At 40.0% G+C, this 16,430-nt stretch overlaps 1 protein-coding gene across 2 annotated transcripts in view; it reads right to left on the bottom strand.

The window, feature by feature from the left end:
* The window catches only part of esama (endothelial cell adhesion molecule a), an 80,283-nt gene that overhangs the window by 54,281 nt on the left and 9,572 nt on the right, over nt 1-16,430 (bottom strand). Inside the window, exons 1-2 of one of the 2 annotated variants that reach the window (XM_061804325.1) lie at nt 4,897-4,916; nt 4,375-4,424 (exon numbers count right to left, since the gene is read on the bottom strand). The exons of the other annotated variant lie outside the window; for it this stretch is intronic. Coding sequence (XP_061660309.1) covers nt 4,375-4,424; nt 4,897-4,901 — 55 coding nt within the window. The 5' untranslated portion in view covers nt 4,902-4,916. Of the gene's footprint in view, nt 1-4,374; nt 4,425-4,896; nt 4,917-16,430 lie in introns of those variants that run through there. 2 annotated transcript variants of the gene reach the window in all.

Genomic DNA, 16,430 nt, shown 5'->3' with positions numbered 1-16,430 from the left:
GAAGAGCTGGATGATGTGGCTGGGGAAAGAGAAGTCTGGATATCCCCGCTAAAGCTACTGCCCCCACGACCCGACCCTAAAGCGGTAGAGATGGGTGGATCTCTCACTATCTGAAGTCAAATCAAATTCAGTCAGGATCCCCAAAATTATTTAATTTTGTTGCACAATAATGAGAGAGAGAATTTCTTGGATAATTTTATATTTTTTTAAGGTCAAAAGTTTACATCCACAAAAAGTATGGGGACTGTGTCTTTAAAGAACATGGGTAAATTCAGATGAGGTCATGGCTTTAGAAGCTCCTTATCAGTTAACTGACAACAAGTGAGTTAATTGACGGTAGACCTGCAGGTGTATTTAAAGCCAGACCCTGCTTCCTTGTTTAAAATGATGGGACAATCAAAAGAAATTGGCCAGGAAATCAGAGAAAGAAACCATTGAGCTCCAAAAGTGTGGATAATCCTTGTGTGCAAGTTCCAGAAGCTTGAAGGTGACACATTCATCTGTTCAAACAATTATACTGAAGTGTAAACATCATGGGAATGTCCATCCATCACACTGCTCTGAAAGGAAACAGGACCTGTGTCCCTGTGATAACTGTGTTTTGGTACAAAGTATACGACTCAACCCCGGAACATAAGGTAAAGACCACGTGAAGTGCTGTATAAAGATGGGAAAAAGGTGTCATGATCCACAGTGGAACAAGTCCTGCACCGACACGGGCTGAAAGGCCACTCACCGAGAATGAAGCCATTGCTCTTAAAGAAAAAAAAGCCAGATGACAGTTTGTACAAAGACACCACAACAAAAAGATCTTAATTAATGGAGCCATGTCCTTTGGTCTGATGAAAGTAAAGCAGAGATGGTTTGTCATAATGACCAAAGTTAGATCTGGAGGAAAACGAGGGAAGTTTGTCGACTTGAGAAGACCATATAGTGTGAAGCTTGGGGGTGGCTGGATCATGTTTAGGTGCTGTTTTACTGCAGCAGGAACTACGCTACATAAAATAGATGGAATCATGAGGAAAGAACATTATATGGAGATATTAAAGGCAAGAACTCAAGACATCAGCCAGGAAGTTAGAATTTCAGTGCAAATGGTTCTTCCAAATGGACAATGACCCAAAGCATACTGCAAAAATGGTTAAAAAGTGGCTTGAGGATAAATTCTTGGAGTGGCCATCACAAAGCCCTGATTCGAATCCCACTGAAAATTTGTGGGCAGATTTGAAATGGGGTGTGTGAGCAAGGCGCCAACAAACCCGACTCACTTGACTCAGTTACACCAGTTCTGTCAGGAGGAATGGATCTTGTGCAAGGTTACCCAAAACATTTGACCAAAGTCATTGATTTCAAAAGGACATGCTACTCAATACTCAGGAAATGTAAACGTTTGACCGTGAAGAAAATAATACAAGATTTTCGAAGAAATTCTCTCTCTCATATTTGTGGCATTTAACAAAAATAATTTTGGTGATGCTGACTGACCTGAAACAGGAGAGTTTTAGTCTGATTTTACTTCAGACAGTGGATCAAAAAAATGAAATGTGTTTTTGCAGTGTAGGTGGCTTCAACTGTCCATCTTCAAAAACCAAAATAGCACAACAGGGGAGCACTAATTAGACTTACCGTCTGAGGTTAATGGTGCGCATGACTAGCAGGACAAAAAAAAAAGAAGAAAAGAAAAAAAAATTGTAAATGCAATGACCAGTCACTAATGAACGAATGTTAAAAAGATCAATGGTGACACTGGATTGAGAGATTAATAAAATAACCCCTTGTTTGCAACAGTCATTGAACTCAAAACTCAAGATTAAATCTACGGTTCTGAGGATCTGGGTTAAATCCCGGCCCCGCCTGTGTGGTGTTTGCATGGTGTTCTTCCCGTGCCTGCGTGGTTTTACTCTGGGCACTCCGGTTTCCTCTGAAATCCCAAAATACATGCAGTAATTGGAGACACTAAATTGCCCCGAGGTGTGATTGTGAGTGCGACTGTTGTCTGTCTCTGTGTGCCCTGCAATTGGCTGGCAACCAGTTCAGGGTGTACACCGCCTCCTGCCCGCTGACAGATGGGATAGGCTCCAGCACTGGATGGATGGATGGAAATGTTTCCTGTAGTTGAGGGGTGGCCAACCAGTCAGAGCTCAAGTTCCACATTTTTTCCTGTTATGGCACCACATCATACATATAAAAAGATCCGCATCACACATGTGAATATCATTCCCTCACACATATACCTTTGCTCGGATAGATTTATTGTAAATTTCAACATGATAAAAAAAAAAAAGTTGACTCCAACCGTGTCCCAAGACAATGGGCCAGTAATTTAAAAAAAAATAATAATAATAATTGTAAGATTTTTCTCACACAAACTACCAGTTCAACCAAGTCTTGTCTTGTATGTTGTAACTCTTATCAAATGCAACACTAAAATTCTCGTGATGGGAAATCTGAGTGTAACTGTGAATCAGTGGCGAGTCACAGAGGCATTTTTTAAATAAATTGCCCTTCATTGTATGGCTTTTTGGCCCTTGCAATGTTCCAAGCCAGTTGACACGATGGAAGTGTATTTGGATCCATTTTTTTTTTTTTTTTAAACAGCATTTGCTTTTTTGTCTTATTTCTCAAAGTGACTAACTTGTAACTGCAAAGCTCGGTCCTTTTGGAAATTCCAAATCGATGTTAATGTGGAGTGAGTTGAAGTGAAAATTTGAAGCTGTGAAATGTGATAGATGTCTGACAAAAAAGGCAGAGTGGCTTGCCATTGCGCTAAAAAAAAAAAAAAAGCCCTGTGTTTATCCACATACTTTCGTTTAACTGTGCATTTTTTTCATCCAGAGCAAAATTGACAAATTATTTTCTCCTAAGATCATGATCCGAATGGTAAACTTTGAGCTTTTTTAATTCAATGTGCATGCCAGTTTTGTAGAAATATCGTATTTTTCTATCCTGCTACGGTTACCTGACCATGGTTGGGAGACGTTTTTTCCACGCCAAGGTCGTCCTCCTCGGGCTTAACTCCCTTTTCTCGTTGCACAGCTGAACTGGGTGGCGGGAATAATAAAGCTACTCTTCCCCGGTCGCCGTCATGCCCCCCCCCTCGCTGCATACGCCTGTGCAGTCCCGTCTCACTCACACATCAATGCACACGCCCATACAAACTGAGGTTGTCACAATGCCCTTAAAAACCGTAATAAAATCAAGTAAAGCGTGCATGCAAATACTGTAATACGTGCAAGCAAAGTGCGCTTGCTACTACCGTAATGAACTCAAGCAAAGTGCATGCACACGTACATTAAAAAAAAAAAAAAATGCTTTCGTGCTTTCAAGAGTGCCACATCAAAACAGGCAAAGAACTGCATGTGGCTCGAGAGCATGGTCACCCCTGATGTAGTTTTTCATCAGGTTTGCACACACTGCAGAAGAGATTTTAACCCAATCATCCACACATATCTTCTCTGGATCAGCTATGTTTCTGGGCTGTAACTGAGAAACAGTGAGTTAGAGCTCCTTCCAAAGATTTTCTCTTGGCTTTGGGTGGATAAACTGGCTAGGCTACTCCAAAACCTTGATACGATTCTAACTGAGCTACCCCTTGGTTATCCTGGCTGTGTGTTTTGGGTCATTGTCATGTTGGAAGACCCAGCAATGACCCATCTTCAATCCTCTAACTGAGGGAAAATGCATGTTCAACAGGTTCTGCTTCATCCTTATAAAGGGGCCACCTGATTCACACCTGTTTTTCACAAAAAATTATGACCTCAATGATTGAACGTCAGATATTTTTTTAACACAATCCTTTCAACAAAATGGCCAAATTGCACAGCATTAAGAGTGTGTATATTATGAATGCTGGGTCTTGTTTTTTTTTTTTTTTTTTTTTTTTTTTAAGAATCTGCTCCACCTACTGGCAACTAGTAGCAATAAAAAATATACTGAAAACATGCATTAATCTGGTTAGTCACATTGGACTGCTATTAATTTGAAGTGTACTGTATGCCTCCTGCCCGTTGACAGTTGGGATAGGCTCCAGCACTCACTGCGACCCTTGTGAGGATAAGCGGCAAAGAAAATGGATGGATGGAGATACACACATATACACACACACACACACACACACACACACCACACACACACACGGCGGCACGGTGGTGTAGCTGAAAAGCGTTGGCCTCACAGTTCTGAGGACCCGGGTTCAATCCCAGCACTCCCCGCGCCTGCTTGGGTTTCCTCTGGGCACTCCGGTTTCCTCCCACATCCCAAAAACATGCAACATTAATTGGACACTCTAAATTGCCCCTAGGTGTGATTGTGAGTGTGGTTGTTTGTCTCTGCGTGCCCTGCTCGCAAGGAGAACGGAGTATGTGTCTCTCTCACCATCTCCAGCCTCTTCTGGCCACATCTCCACGGATCCTCTTTCATATTTCCTGACGACAGTCCAAAATGTAAAAAAAAACGCAGCAAACGTGATAAATAAAGCCACCGTAAGAAAACATGACAAACAAAGCAAGCGTGAGTCAATAAAACAACCGTGGCAAACAACGAAAACGCGAGTCAATGTAATGTCTTTGTTGCATCATATTGTTCAAGCATATTAAGCAAAGCATTAAAAGCAAAACAAGAGAGCAAATATGACATACCTTTATGTACAATTAATCCATTTAATCCCACACCCTGTACAAGGGCATAAATCCGTCAACATAATTCCCAAACTCGACAGCTCGTACCATATTGTCGCACGCTTGAGGGCATAATGCTTTTAAAATTGTTCAAACCAAACTTTGGTTGTCGAAAAGCCTCGTCCTTGAGGGGGTTAATTCCTCATTACAGCTTGACGTTAAACATCACACATTTCGCTTCCTTATTAAAACTTATTGAAGCAGTTTTAGGGATGTTTACCACATGATTCGTTCTGTAGTGCGCCGCTGATTCATTCACGCCACCCTCATCATCATTGGGCCATTTTTCTGCAATCCGCTTTCCACAAAGCAAATGGAGCTCCGATTTTGAACAATCCTCTCATTTCGCATCTTCCTCTTCCGCTTGGGTGCTTCGGGAGAACCTTTAACAACAGCACAGTGCTTTGGGGCAATTGTGAACAAGAAGGTTATACACGCACAGTCTAACAGCGTAGAAAATGGCGGAGAGGAAGGACAAGGGAGAGAAGAAAGGGTGCTTTGATGATGCACCGCCAATCAGTCGATCTGGCTTTTTTTTCTTCTTCTTCTTCATTGGTCCATTTCGCGCCGGGGATGTTGAATTGTATAAATGTGCCTTCCTGTAATAGAGTACAGACAGTATGCCGATCTGACTTTTTCCTGACTTTTTTTTCGGGGGGTTGGGAATGGGGAGGGGGAAAAAAACGTGATGCACTGAAGCCGTAATAGGTGAAGCACGAAGTAGAGAGGGATTGCTGTATTTCTAAGGTGGCTCCAAATCTATATTCAGAAGGAGGCCGGAAAAACCGGTTCGTCTTCATTTATAATTTTTTGCACACCAATGGATTTTTAACATTTGCATTACTAGTCAATTAGCCTACCATATGCATTCACTTAAACTCATTTACCCTCTGAGTGATATTAACTGTACAATAATTTTTATTAACTGTCCATGGGTTACGTTCCTTTAGCACACCATTAAATTTTTCCGTGCTTTTTAATCAGAACAAAGATACATTATTACATTATTATAGATATCTATTTTGTTTTTTTCAATCGTGCATAAAAACCCTGACTTGATTAATAATGTAGAACCTCCTTAAGTGATTTTCCTTTAATTAGGCTCTCCTGGGAAACTAATTAACAAACATTTTTGAGGTTCATATTCATGAAAGGCAGGAGAGACTAATTCAACAGAAAAGCTTAAACTCAAATGTATCCCTCTATCCATTTTCTACACCGCTTATGCTCACTAAGGTTGCGGGCCTGCATGCTGCATCCTATTCCAGTTATCTTGGGGCGAGAAGCTGATGACACCCTGAACTGGTTGCCAGCCAAACCTAAGGCACCCATAAAAAGCTGTCACACTCACATTCCCACTTACGAGCAATTTAGCATCTTCAATCAAACTACACACGTTTTTGAGACGAGGGAGGAAACTGAAGTCCCCAGAGAAAACCCACTCGGGCACGGGGACAACATCCAAAATTCACACTGGGACCAGGATTTGAAACTCAGTCCTCCGAAATCTGAGGCAGATTTCCCAACCAGTTGTCCATCGTACCACTCAAATATATCTTTAAATAAAATCATATTTTCATTATAATTTTCGGTACAGTGCATAGTCGGTCAAATAATTTTTTTGACAATGGCTTTTTTTTTTCTACATTAAAAACCTGGTGTATACCAGTTACATGCAGTCAGGCAACACAGGTACGGCAGAGCCTCACCTGTATAATCCATCGAGCTATCCATTATTTGAGTCGCTTATCCTCACAAGGGCTGCGGGAGTGCTGGAGCCTATCTGATCTGTCATCGGGCAAGAGGCAGAGTACACCCTCAACTGGTTGCTAACCAACTGCAGGGCACATGGAGACAGATTTCAGTAGCAAATTGAGCAAATCACACCTAGGGGCAATTTAGAGTCTCCAATCTTCTTCTTCTTCTTTTCCTTTCGGCTTGTCCCGTTAGGGGTCGCCACAGCGTGTCATTTTTTTCCATCTAAGCCTATCTCGTGCATCATCTTCTCTAACACCCATTGTTCTCATGTCCTCCCTATCAACATCAGTCAACCTTTTCTTTGGTCTTCCTCTTCCTTTTTTGCCTGGCAGCTACATCCTCAGCACCCTTCTACTAACATAGTCACTCTCTCGCCTATGAACATGTTCAAACCATGGAAGTCTGCTCTCTCTAACCTGGTCTCCAAAACATCCAACTCCTCCTCCTCTGCCCCTCACATTCATGCACATATATTCTGTTTTACTTTGGCTAATCTTCATTCCTCTCCTTTCCAGTGCGTGCCTCCATCTTTTTAATTGTTCCTCCGCCTGCTCCCTGCTTTTACTGCAGATCACAATATCATCTGCGAACATCATAGTCCAATGGGATTCTAGTCTAACCTCTTCTGTCAGCCTATCCATTACTACCGCAAACAGGAAGGGGCTCAGTGCAGATCCATGATGCAGTCCCACCTTCAGCTTAAATTCCACACCAACGGCACACCTCACCGCTGTTCTGCTGCCCTCATACATGTCCTGTACTATTCTAACATATTTCTCCACCACACCAGCCTTGCGCATGCAGTACCACAGTTCTTTTGGTACTCTGTCATAGGCTTTCTCTAGGTCTACAAAGACAGAGTCTTCAATCAATCCATGTTTTTGGGATATGGGAGGATCCCGGAGTGCTTGGAAAAAAAAAAAAAACACGCAGGCAAGGGGAGTGCATGAAAAATCCACACAAGCAGGGCCCGGATTGAATCCTCAGATCTGTGAGACCAACGCTTTACAACTGCACCACCGTGACCACCTGTATTATGTAGAGTACAAAATAAAGAAATGATTCAATAAAATTAATTTAAATTTTCATTCACAGTGCTGTGTATTAAATTTCTGTTTCAATCAAATAAAGTGAGTCCTCGGGTTACAACGTCCTCGAACTACTACATTTGGACTTAATGACGCCAGTGTCTTGTCTGTCATTTTGTTTTCTGCTTAGCTAATCCATATTGCTTATCTATGTTTGTGCACCAGGAGTCTTTTTGCCTTTTTCGCCCACCTTTTTACACATTCTGGCCCAAAAGAAGAAAGCTGGGTTTTATAGCAAGCTGAAAGAAAATCAATTACCATGGAAACAAAGCTTAACATCATGAAAAGATCAGAGAAAGGAGTAACACCGATGACCATCGGTAAAGACTTGGGGTTCAGTCGGTCAACTGTGGCGATTATTATTAAGGACAAAGCCCGTATTTTAGCGCACGTGAAGGGTTTTGCCCTTTTCGGGATACAGTGATCACGAAGCAACTTTTTTTGTGAAGAAAACAAACCAGCAATGTTCTTCGATCGCTGCAGAGATGGAAAGATTACGTATGGCTCGAGGATCAGATCACTTTAGATTGTGCAATCAGTCACTCATCCCTCTTCCTTTTTCATGCAATGGATTATTCCATCTTCTGACTGCACACATGCAGATCTGATTCAGAAAGCAATAGTAGCATTAAAAAAAAGTTGTTGGAGTAGAGGAGAGAGTTAGTTGTTGCAATCTATGTATTGTAATTGCTCAAAATGAATACCAAAATTGGAAGATACTGTATTACATTATGTCTAACCTTCAATCTTTCTCAAAACTGAAATACCAATTGAAACTGGATTTCATTAACGAAGGGAACAGAGATCTGCTTCAAACACCAATTACAAAATAGTTTCTGTTTTGAATGTCAGCGTGCTATAATAATGTTGTGAATGCAAAAACAAATTTGTCTGATAACAGGACTTCCAGACATACTGACAAAATCCTTAATTTTGAGCTTCATGTTGCAAGTTTGTTCCAAATTCCTGAATCTGTAACTCAGCAAGCTCCTAAAGTTCAAACTTAAATGTAATCCTGATGGATCCAGTTTAGAATTCAGTTGAGACTTCCATGTCTTTAAACATGAAAAAGGAAAGATTATAAAGGCTTTCTGTGCCTCTGTACTTAACAGAAGATGAATAGTAGTTCTGTACTTATACACAAGAGTGATGGAGATGAGATAGCTCATGTTTTTGTTTTTTTTTTTTTCCCCCCCGATCATGTACCATCCAGTCGAAGTGACGTCCGTCAACGCAGCACAATGAATTCTATTTTGGTCATGATTTCCTGTGTTGTACGGTTTCCTGCCATGACGTTCCACCAGTTTATGGCCCATTGTTATGACACAATACAACAACATATAGTTGAGGGGGGTCATTCATTGTTAAGCAGGCTATAGAACCATGTGTTTTCCAATATACAGAATCTGAATACAAGGAAACCTCAGCGTAAAAGTTGTGAAGGGATTTACTGCATGTGAAAGCTGTCCCCATTTCGAATAGATTGCTGTGTAATCAGGGACTGCTGCCAGGGTTTTTGGGCCTCATGAAGAAATTCTCTCTTTGGGACCCTTTGCGTCATTGCCACAAATTGCAAACAACATTTTCATATTAGCAGGATATGGCAAGATATACACTATAATCTGTGTAGGAGAGAGATAGAGAAGGAGTACATAAAAAAAAATTTGAGAAAAAGGGTGATAAGAGTTATTTTCAATGAAGAGCTATTGTAGTGTGTGTGCATTCCGGGTGGATCAGAACCTCTGAGCCATTATTGCAGATAATGACTCCCTCAGAGTGTAACTGTGTATGACTCAAAAATAGCTAAGAGGTTATAATTAAACATACCACCCAATGAGGACGAGTCATAAGACCATGGACAAGAGGATGTGAGGTATGGGGGGAATGATATGAGGGGTTAATTGAAAACAATAGAAGGTAAACACAAGAGGGAGTAAAAAATAGAATACCATAGGTGTCCGCAAACACACCATCACCACACTTTTTCTTTTTCTTAGTAACATGTGTATTTGAGCTTGAATAACACAATGAAAAGTAAGTACTCTCAAGTTCGTTTGTGAGCAAGTTGAAGGCGGTGCATGGCTGATATCAGTATGAAAAAAACATTCTCTATTCACATCAAAATTACTGTGGTGGGAGCCATGGTGTGGGTGTGTATGTGTGTCGCTCAATTTCATGTTCATGTACATGTACATAAACACACAAAGTGGCTTTCATAGACCATGATTGACAATGTACTAAGAATGGTGAGCTTGTTTACACTTAGGAACTTACTGTATTGTGTTGGCATGTCACGTCTTCAGCAAGTTGCTTATTTAATGTGGCTTCAACTACACTTACTAATATTTAAGCTATTGTTCATATTCATGACATCTTTCTGATACTTGTGTGGCGTACATGACCCAGTAATGGATACGTACGGTTAAGCTAATGTTTTTGTACAGTGGGTATTCCTGCCACTTGGCAGCTGCCAAAAGTCACTAAAAAGTTACTTTTTTCTAACTTAATTCATTTTGAAAACAAGTAATCAGCAGAGTAACTAAGATACGTTTAAGCTCAAGTAATGAGAAAAGTCACAAAGTCACTTTTCAAGGTAATCGTAGCAACAGCGCACATACACATGGACAGTAATATTTAACATCTAAGAATGGATAAGAAAAGCGACTCTCAATGAAAGGTGGACAAAACATTAACAACAACACGCTAACGCTTGTACAACAAAGTCCCTTTTGCTCTAACCCTCACGGCTGACTTGAAACATTGATGCTGATGAGATGCTGGAGTTGCAGCCCTCAGGAGAGATTGGATGGAGACAAGCACGACTAATAGCTGCCAAGAAAAAAGGAAAATAGCAGCACGCGGAAGGACAGGAGGGGGAGGTAGGTAATCATACCGATAAAAGACAAATGACATCGTGTGTGTGTGCACAAATATAAATGAAGAGGGTGGGAGTATTGACTAATATAAATTAAAATGTTTTTGCCAACGTAGCTGTAATATCAAGGTATGGTGGACCCAAGTGCGAGGCAAGGTTTTAGGCAAGAAAAACACAGCTTTATTTTCTCATAAAAAGAAAAATAAATCCTACTAACTAGTATGAAACAAATTTAAGTTGGCAAAAGCTGTGTTTTTGTTTGTATTGCTGCATGTTTAATCTGTGTTCATATGTGAAGAGTTTGCTTCGACACGTGCTGTAGTACACCAGTGACATCACTTTGGAACAGAAACCTATGTCAACATTTGGTCAATTTCCTATTTTTTTGCAGGTTGCTGACATTGGCCAGTCCCCACATTTCTCAAGGATTCTCCAGCGATATGTAGTCCCTTGAAATGACTTTTTGTTAATGACGGAGCTTAATCACGTGGTTTGAGAAACTCAATAAGTTATCACTACTGGAGGAAATCTTCTTTCTTCTTAAAAAAAAAAAAAGAAAACCCTAAAAATGAATTGAGTGGACATTTTTAAGATTTAGGTCTACGAAATATCCAGTAGTGCAATGCCTAATTATATAGCACGTTCTTTATCTCATTCAAGGCCAATGTGTTTGATAGAAAGAACAAGGCAGTCCCTCTGAATTCTAAGTCCTTCTCTCAAGGGAAAATGGATGTCCTTGTGCAGCCACAGGGCTTAAGAGATTCATTCCCAAATCTGAGAGCATCTATACATAAATAAATTACAGGACCTTGTTCCCACTTTATACTGAATGAAGACTTTTATGTGGAGCATCAACACTCAATTGTCATTCATTGTTTTCAAGTAAAGGTAAATGTTCATATTCTGTATACATTTGCTTAGACTATTGTTTTAAACAACATTGCAAGGGATCCTGACAGAATAAACATGGTGCCGCTAAGGCCAAGAGTGAGAGGATGGGAAAATGTATGGATTACAGACAGTTTTTTGTTTTAAATAAATACACTACATGTATAAGTATCATCTGTTTCTTAAGACGGTTCATTTGGGAAATGTAGGATAAAGATATTTATTACTGTATAGATACATTTGCTATCGCATTAAACAGTCTCAAAAGAAAGTTTGGTTCGGGAATTTACAATAGATACACCTGAATCCAACTTTCTTTTTCTTTCATTAGATAGCCAACATGCCGCTAAAAACATGTCAAACCCACACTCATTCAAGACGATACATATTTCTATGCTTCCTTTTCCTGATGGTATAAAAATAAAAAAATTCTATCAATGAAGCATGTGAAAGGATGTGAAAGGTAGCAAAAAAAGAAACGTCAATGATAAAGTTTAAAAATGTGGGTTTTTTTTCCCTTAAATATTGTTTGGATGCGAATTAGTATATAGAAGCCTTCTGGGAGGCGGCACGGTGGATCAGCTGGAAAGCATTGGCCTCACAGTTCTGAGGACCCAGGTTCACTCCCAGCCCTCTCTGTGTGGACTTTGCATGTTCTCCCCATGCCTGCGTGGGTTTTCTTTGGGCACTCCTCCCACATTCGAAAAACATGCAACATTAATTGGACACTCTAAGTACCCCCTTGGTGTGATTGTGAGTGTGGTTGTTTGTCTCTGTGTACCTTGCGATTGGCTTGCAACCAGTTCAGGGTGTACCCTTCCCGTTGACAGCTGGGATAGGCTCCAAAACTCCCACGACCCTTGTGAGGAAGAGCAGCTAAGAAAATGGATGGAAGCCTTCTGGCTACATGTAATTGTATAAAAGTGTTTTTATTTCTGCCTCAATGAGATCACCATTACAGCTAAAATGCCCCAAAGGCCTTCGCTTAAAAGCCTGGTTCTAATGACTTTTTCCACTTTGTCGCCTGCTGCTAGCGTCACCTCACACATATTATCTAGGTTGTACTAAGCCAGTTAATTACCCTTAAAAACACTAATGTTGAATTGATGTTTGCGCTCCATTTATTCATGGTGCCGTTTGGAAAAAAAAAAAAACTAATTTGTATGTTCCTCCAAGTATTGTACAATTTATCATCATTCTGATGCACTCATTGTAACTTTAACTGTTAAGAGTCATTGTAATATCATCAACTGTCATATTAAATGTTTTCATATCTTACCAATACAGCACAGTAAGGTAATGGTCAGGAAGTCTGCTTCAAATTTCCTTTGAAACATCACTGTGTAGAATTTGTATTCTCTCAACGTGCCAGTGTGAATTTTCTCCCGTTACTCTGGTTTCTTCTCGCATCCCAACAGCTTACATGCTAGGTCAATTTAATTATTCAAATTCCTCCATATGTGTGAATGTGAATGGATTGATGGAAAATTTTAGCAACATCTTGTTTGATATTTGTTTGTTTTGTAAAAACTTCATTAATTTAAGTTTTGATGATACAATAACAATAATTACCTACCATGCAAGAACATATCGTCAGCAATAATATACATATGTGAAACATTTGAAGGACCATTGAAAGTGTAATTCTAAAACAAATTCAGAACAGATTCATCAAATCCTCTCATCTTCATGAAGTAGGTCCTTTAAAAAGCAAGGAACCATATTTTGTTGAAGTTTGAAAACCCGATCACCGAACCTGATCGCAATATGGAGCAATGAGTCTTATTTAAAGGTCAAGTGTCATGAAATGGATGATTTAAGGTATAATATTAATGAAAAACCCACAGCCAATATGGTCCCATGTGTTTTTTCACCACAAAACATGATTTTGACGTATATAGCTTTTTGAAACTCGCCCCATGAAAATCCTCTCGAGGGATTTGTTTTCAAGAAGTAGGAAGTGACATACAGGACAGAGGCACCCCCTCGTGGACTCGTTTGTTTTCATTAGTTTTAGCTCCAGGAAGGTAGCTTATTGTTCCTTCGTGTTAGCCAAAATGCCGGCTCATTGCATTGCTCGGAATTGCTTGAACACTCAGGAGAATGGATTTAGCCTTCATAAGTTTGCAAGAGACCCGGTTCGTTGTGAAAATGGATTGCACGGGTGCAGAGGACGAGAGCTTTGTGGGTTCCAAATAACAGGTAGGCAGTAATGTGCCTCGGCTCGACGGTGTTCAACAAGTACTGCGGCGGCTTTGAACATACCCCTAAAAGCAGCATGGCTTGGCTCCACCTCCTTCTTATATGCCACCACAGCACAGAAAATAAGCCACTGCGGCGCAGCGATCGGCGGTCACTGCTTCTGCGAAGGCTGCGCGTCGCCGCGATGGCTCATCTCCACCGTGGAAGTGGATCGGACGGGGATGAGGTTTGGCCGTGATCGCATATCATCTGAATATTGCTCGAAACAATAGTGTAATATTGCCCGAGGGCTCGAAACAATAGTGTAATATTGCCCCGGTAACTTCATTCGCTTGTGTGGTGTTCTCCTTTTCGAAAAGAGCTTCCGTGTCAGATGGGGCGCATTTGTCTCCCATTGTTAAGGTGCCCCGCGTGTTTTTATTTGCTAATGTCCGGGTGACGTTACGGACGGAGGACGCAGCCAATTTGGCGACCACTTGTATATCGTAGAATGACACTTCTGCAACTTTGCTCATGGATAATGCGTTCTCTGCTCACATTTATTTTGGACATTGAAATGAATAATGTTATATGTATTTTTCATTACAATATCTATTTTAGAATGTTTATAGGGATGACACCCGGGCTTTAAATGACCTGTTAATTTATTGGATATACTGTAATACTGGAATTAGTTGTTCAAAAATATATATTATAATAATAATATAATAAATAATGCATTTTTGTTCATCTATTTATGCCTGCAAGGCATTGTGACACTCAGAACAAATTAATGGTCTAATAGATGGCTGTAGGTACATACAGCAATTAATGGCTCTACTTTTTGACATTTGTTCGTCGGTGTGCTGTTGGATTATTTAATTGTAAAGTATCTTAATTGGCTCCAAAAAGGTTGTAATTAACTGGTCCAGTCAGATCATGTGTTCTACAGAACAGCAGCATGTTTACACACAACCACATGCGCTAGCACCAGCTTGCAAGGCTACATAACATTTTGTTGATGGCTTGCGAGCCATATCATTTTAAAAGTATGCGAACATACCTCAAGCAAGCCTTACACGAACGTCCACCCCTGTCCTGAGCACTAGTTAACAACAACAACAACAACACACATTTTATTCCCCATTTTCTTCTTCTAATATAGGCACCACGGTCCATTCATATTGTCACGCCCACAGCAACGAGTGTAACCAGAGTGCAATAGTTCTACTGTATCAAACGTCACACTGAGTCCCATCCCATATCATCAATCAACTAGAGTTCTCTCACGATTAAATAGGACGTCGGACAAAGGGTGCTGCAATGTAATTAGTCACCTTAACCAATTAATACACAATACATTTAGACCACTTAAATAAACTTAAAACTAGAAACAAGAGTGGTGAAAACCAAGTGGCACAGATGGACTGGGCATGGACAGAGAGACTGACACGAACAAACAATTACATCAACAATGGATGGACACGAGCTGAAAGAAACCAGGATGTTAAATACACAAATTGAAGAGACAATGACGATCACCTGGACAAGACAAGTGGCAGGAGGGAGTGGACAAAAGGTAAACGTGAAAAAATGGACCCAATCAACTGAGGGCAAAAGACGTTAGAAACATGGAACTCAGGAAAACATTAAACAAAACCAAAACAGACCATGACACAAAATCAATAACAGCAAACACATGGACGCCTGCAGATAAACCTTACCTCAAATAAATTATTACTTTTGAATGATTCCATTTAAGACCACTTTTAAATGGTTTAAAACCTTACATTCAGCTACGGTTATTTTTTTATTTAAAAATAAAAATAGAATCAGTCTATCCACTCTTCATAAGACCAACCAGAAGGGAAGTCTAAATGCTCACAACTTCAGACGCTATTATTTAGCTAACCAATTACAATACTTCATCAAATGGTTGCAACACAATGAGGAGGATTCTTGGCTACAACTGGAACAAATGGACTGCAGCATCAAACTCACAAAACTCCTATTTATTTCCATTAGTCTTAAATGCCATAAATGCTTATAATAATCACATCTACCTTAATGACTTGTGGCTTGTGTCATGGACCTGCCGGTCCAGCCCTGGAAGCGCGGGCACTGGCAAAGTTTAGAATCTACAGGATCTCAATCAGCTCCCAGTATGTGCTCCCCAGTCTGGCATAATCCAGATTTCAAAATTTATACTACTGTATACCACCTTATCATTTTAGTACATGGGAACAACATGGAATTGACCACCTACCACAATTTAATAATAATGTTTTTAAATTAAAAGCAGCAATAAAAAAAAAACTATCAACACTCCTGGGCACTCTCGAATTGCCAGTTTGTCAAGCAAGTAGTGATGCTTCTCCCATAAAGTAAAAGAAATCAAATATTTATACAATCCTTTTATGTACTAATCATTGCACCTACCAATCACCAAATGGTAAAAATACCTTTCCATGTATGCTGACAGCAACTACTGGATACAGATATGTAACAATATGTTTAAAATGGCAAAAAATACACAAATACGGCTCATACAATATAAAATGCATCAAGCACATTTTCCTCAGTATGCCGTGCATAAATTGGGCTTTTCTCCATCGAATATATGTGTGCAATAAACCAACAATACGACAGACACCTGGAGTATTTTCATCCTATTTGGGAATGCACACCACTTCGATGCTTTTGATCTTCCGTTACACAAACTCGTATTTTGAATTTTAGGATTTCGCTTTCACCAAGATTGTGCACACTTGGCGATTTAAGCATAATCAAACATCTTAATAAATATGAACAATCATAACTCGTCGGCGTTAACTACTGATAAGAAAACCTTGTGAAAGTATTCAGCCCCATTGAACTTTTCAATCTTTCACCACATTTCAGGCTTCAAACTTAATGACATAAAATTATTTTCAATAACAAGTGGGACACAATCGTGAAGCGGAA

The sequence above is a fragment of the Syngnathoides biaculeatus genome, chromosome 18, assembly GCF_019802595.1.
Source record: "Syngnathoides biaculeatus isolate LvHL_M chromosome 18, ASM1980259v1, whole genome shotgun sequence".
Taxonomy (NCBI): domain Eukaryota; kingdom Metazoa; phylum Chordata; class Actinopteri; order Syngnathiformes; family Syngnathidae; genus Syngnathoides; species Syngnathoides biaculeatus.
Note: the sequence above shows the minus strand (reverse complement) of the source record. Positions and strands in the feature narration are given on the sequence as shown.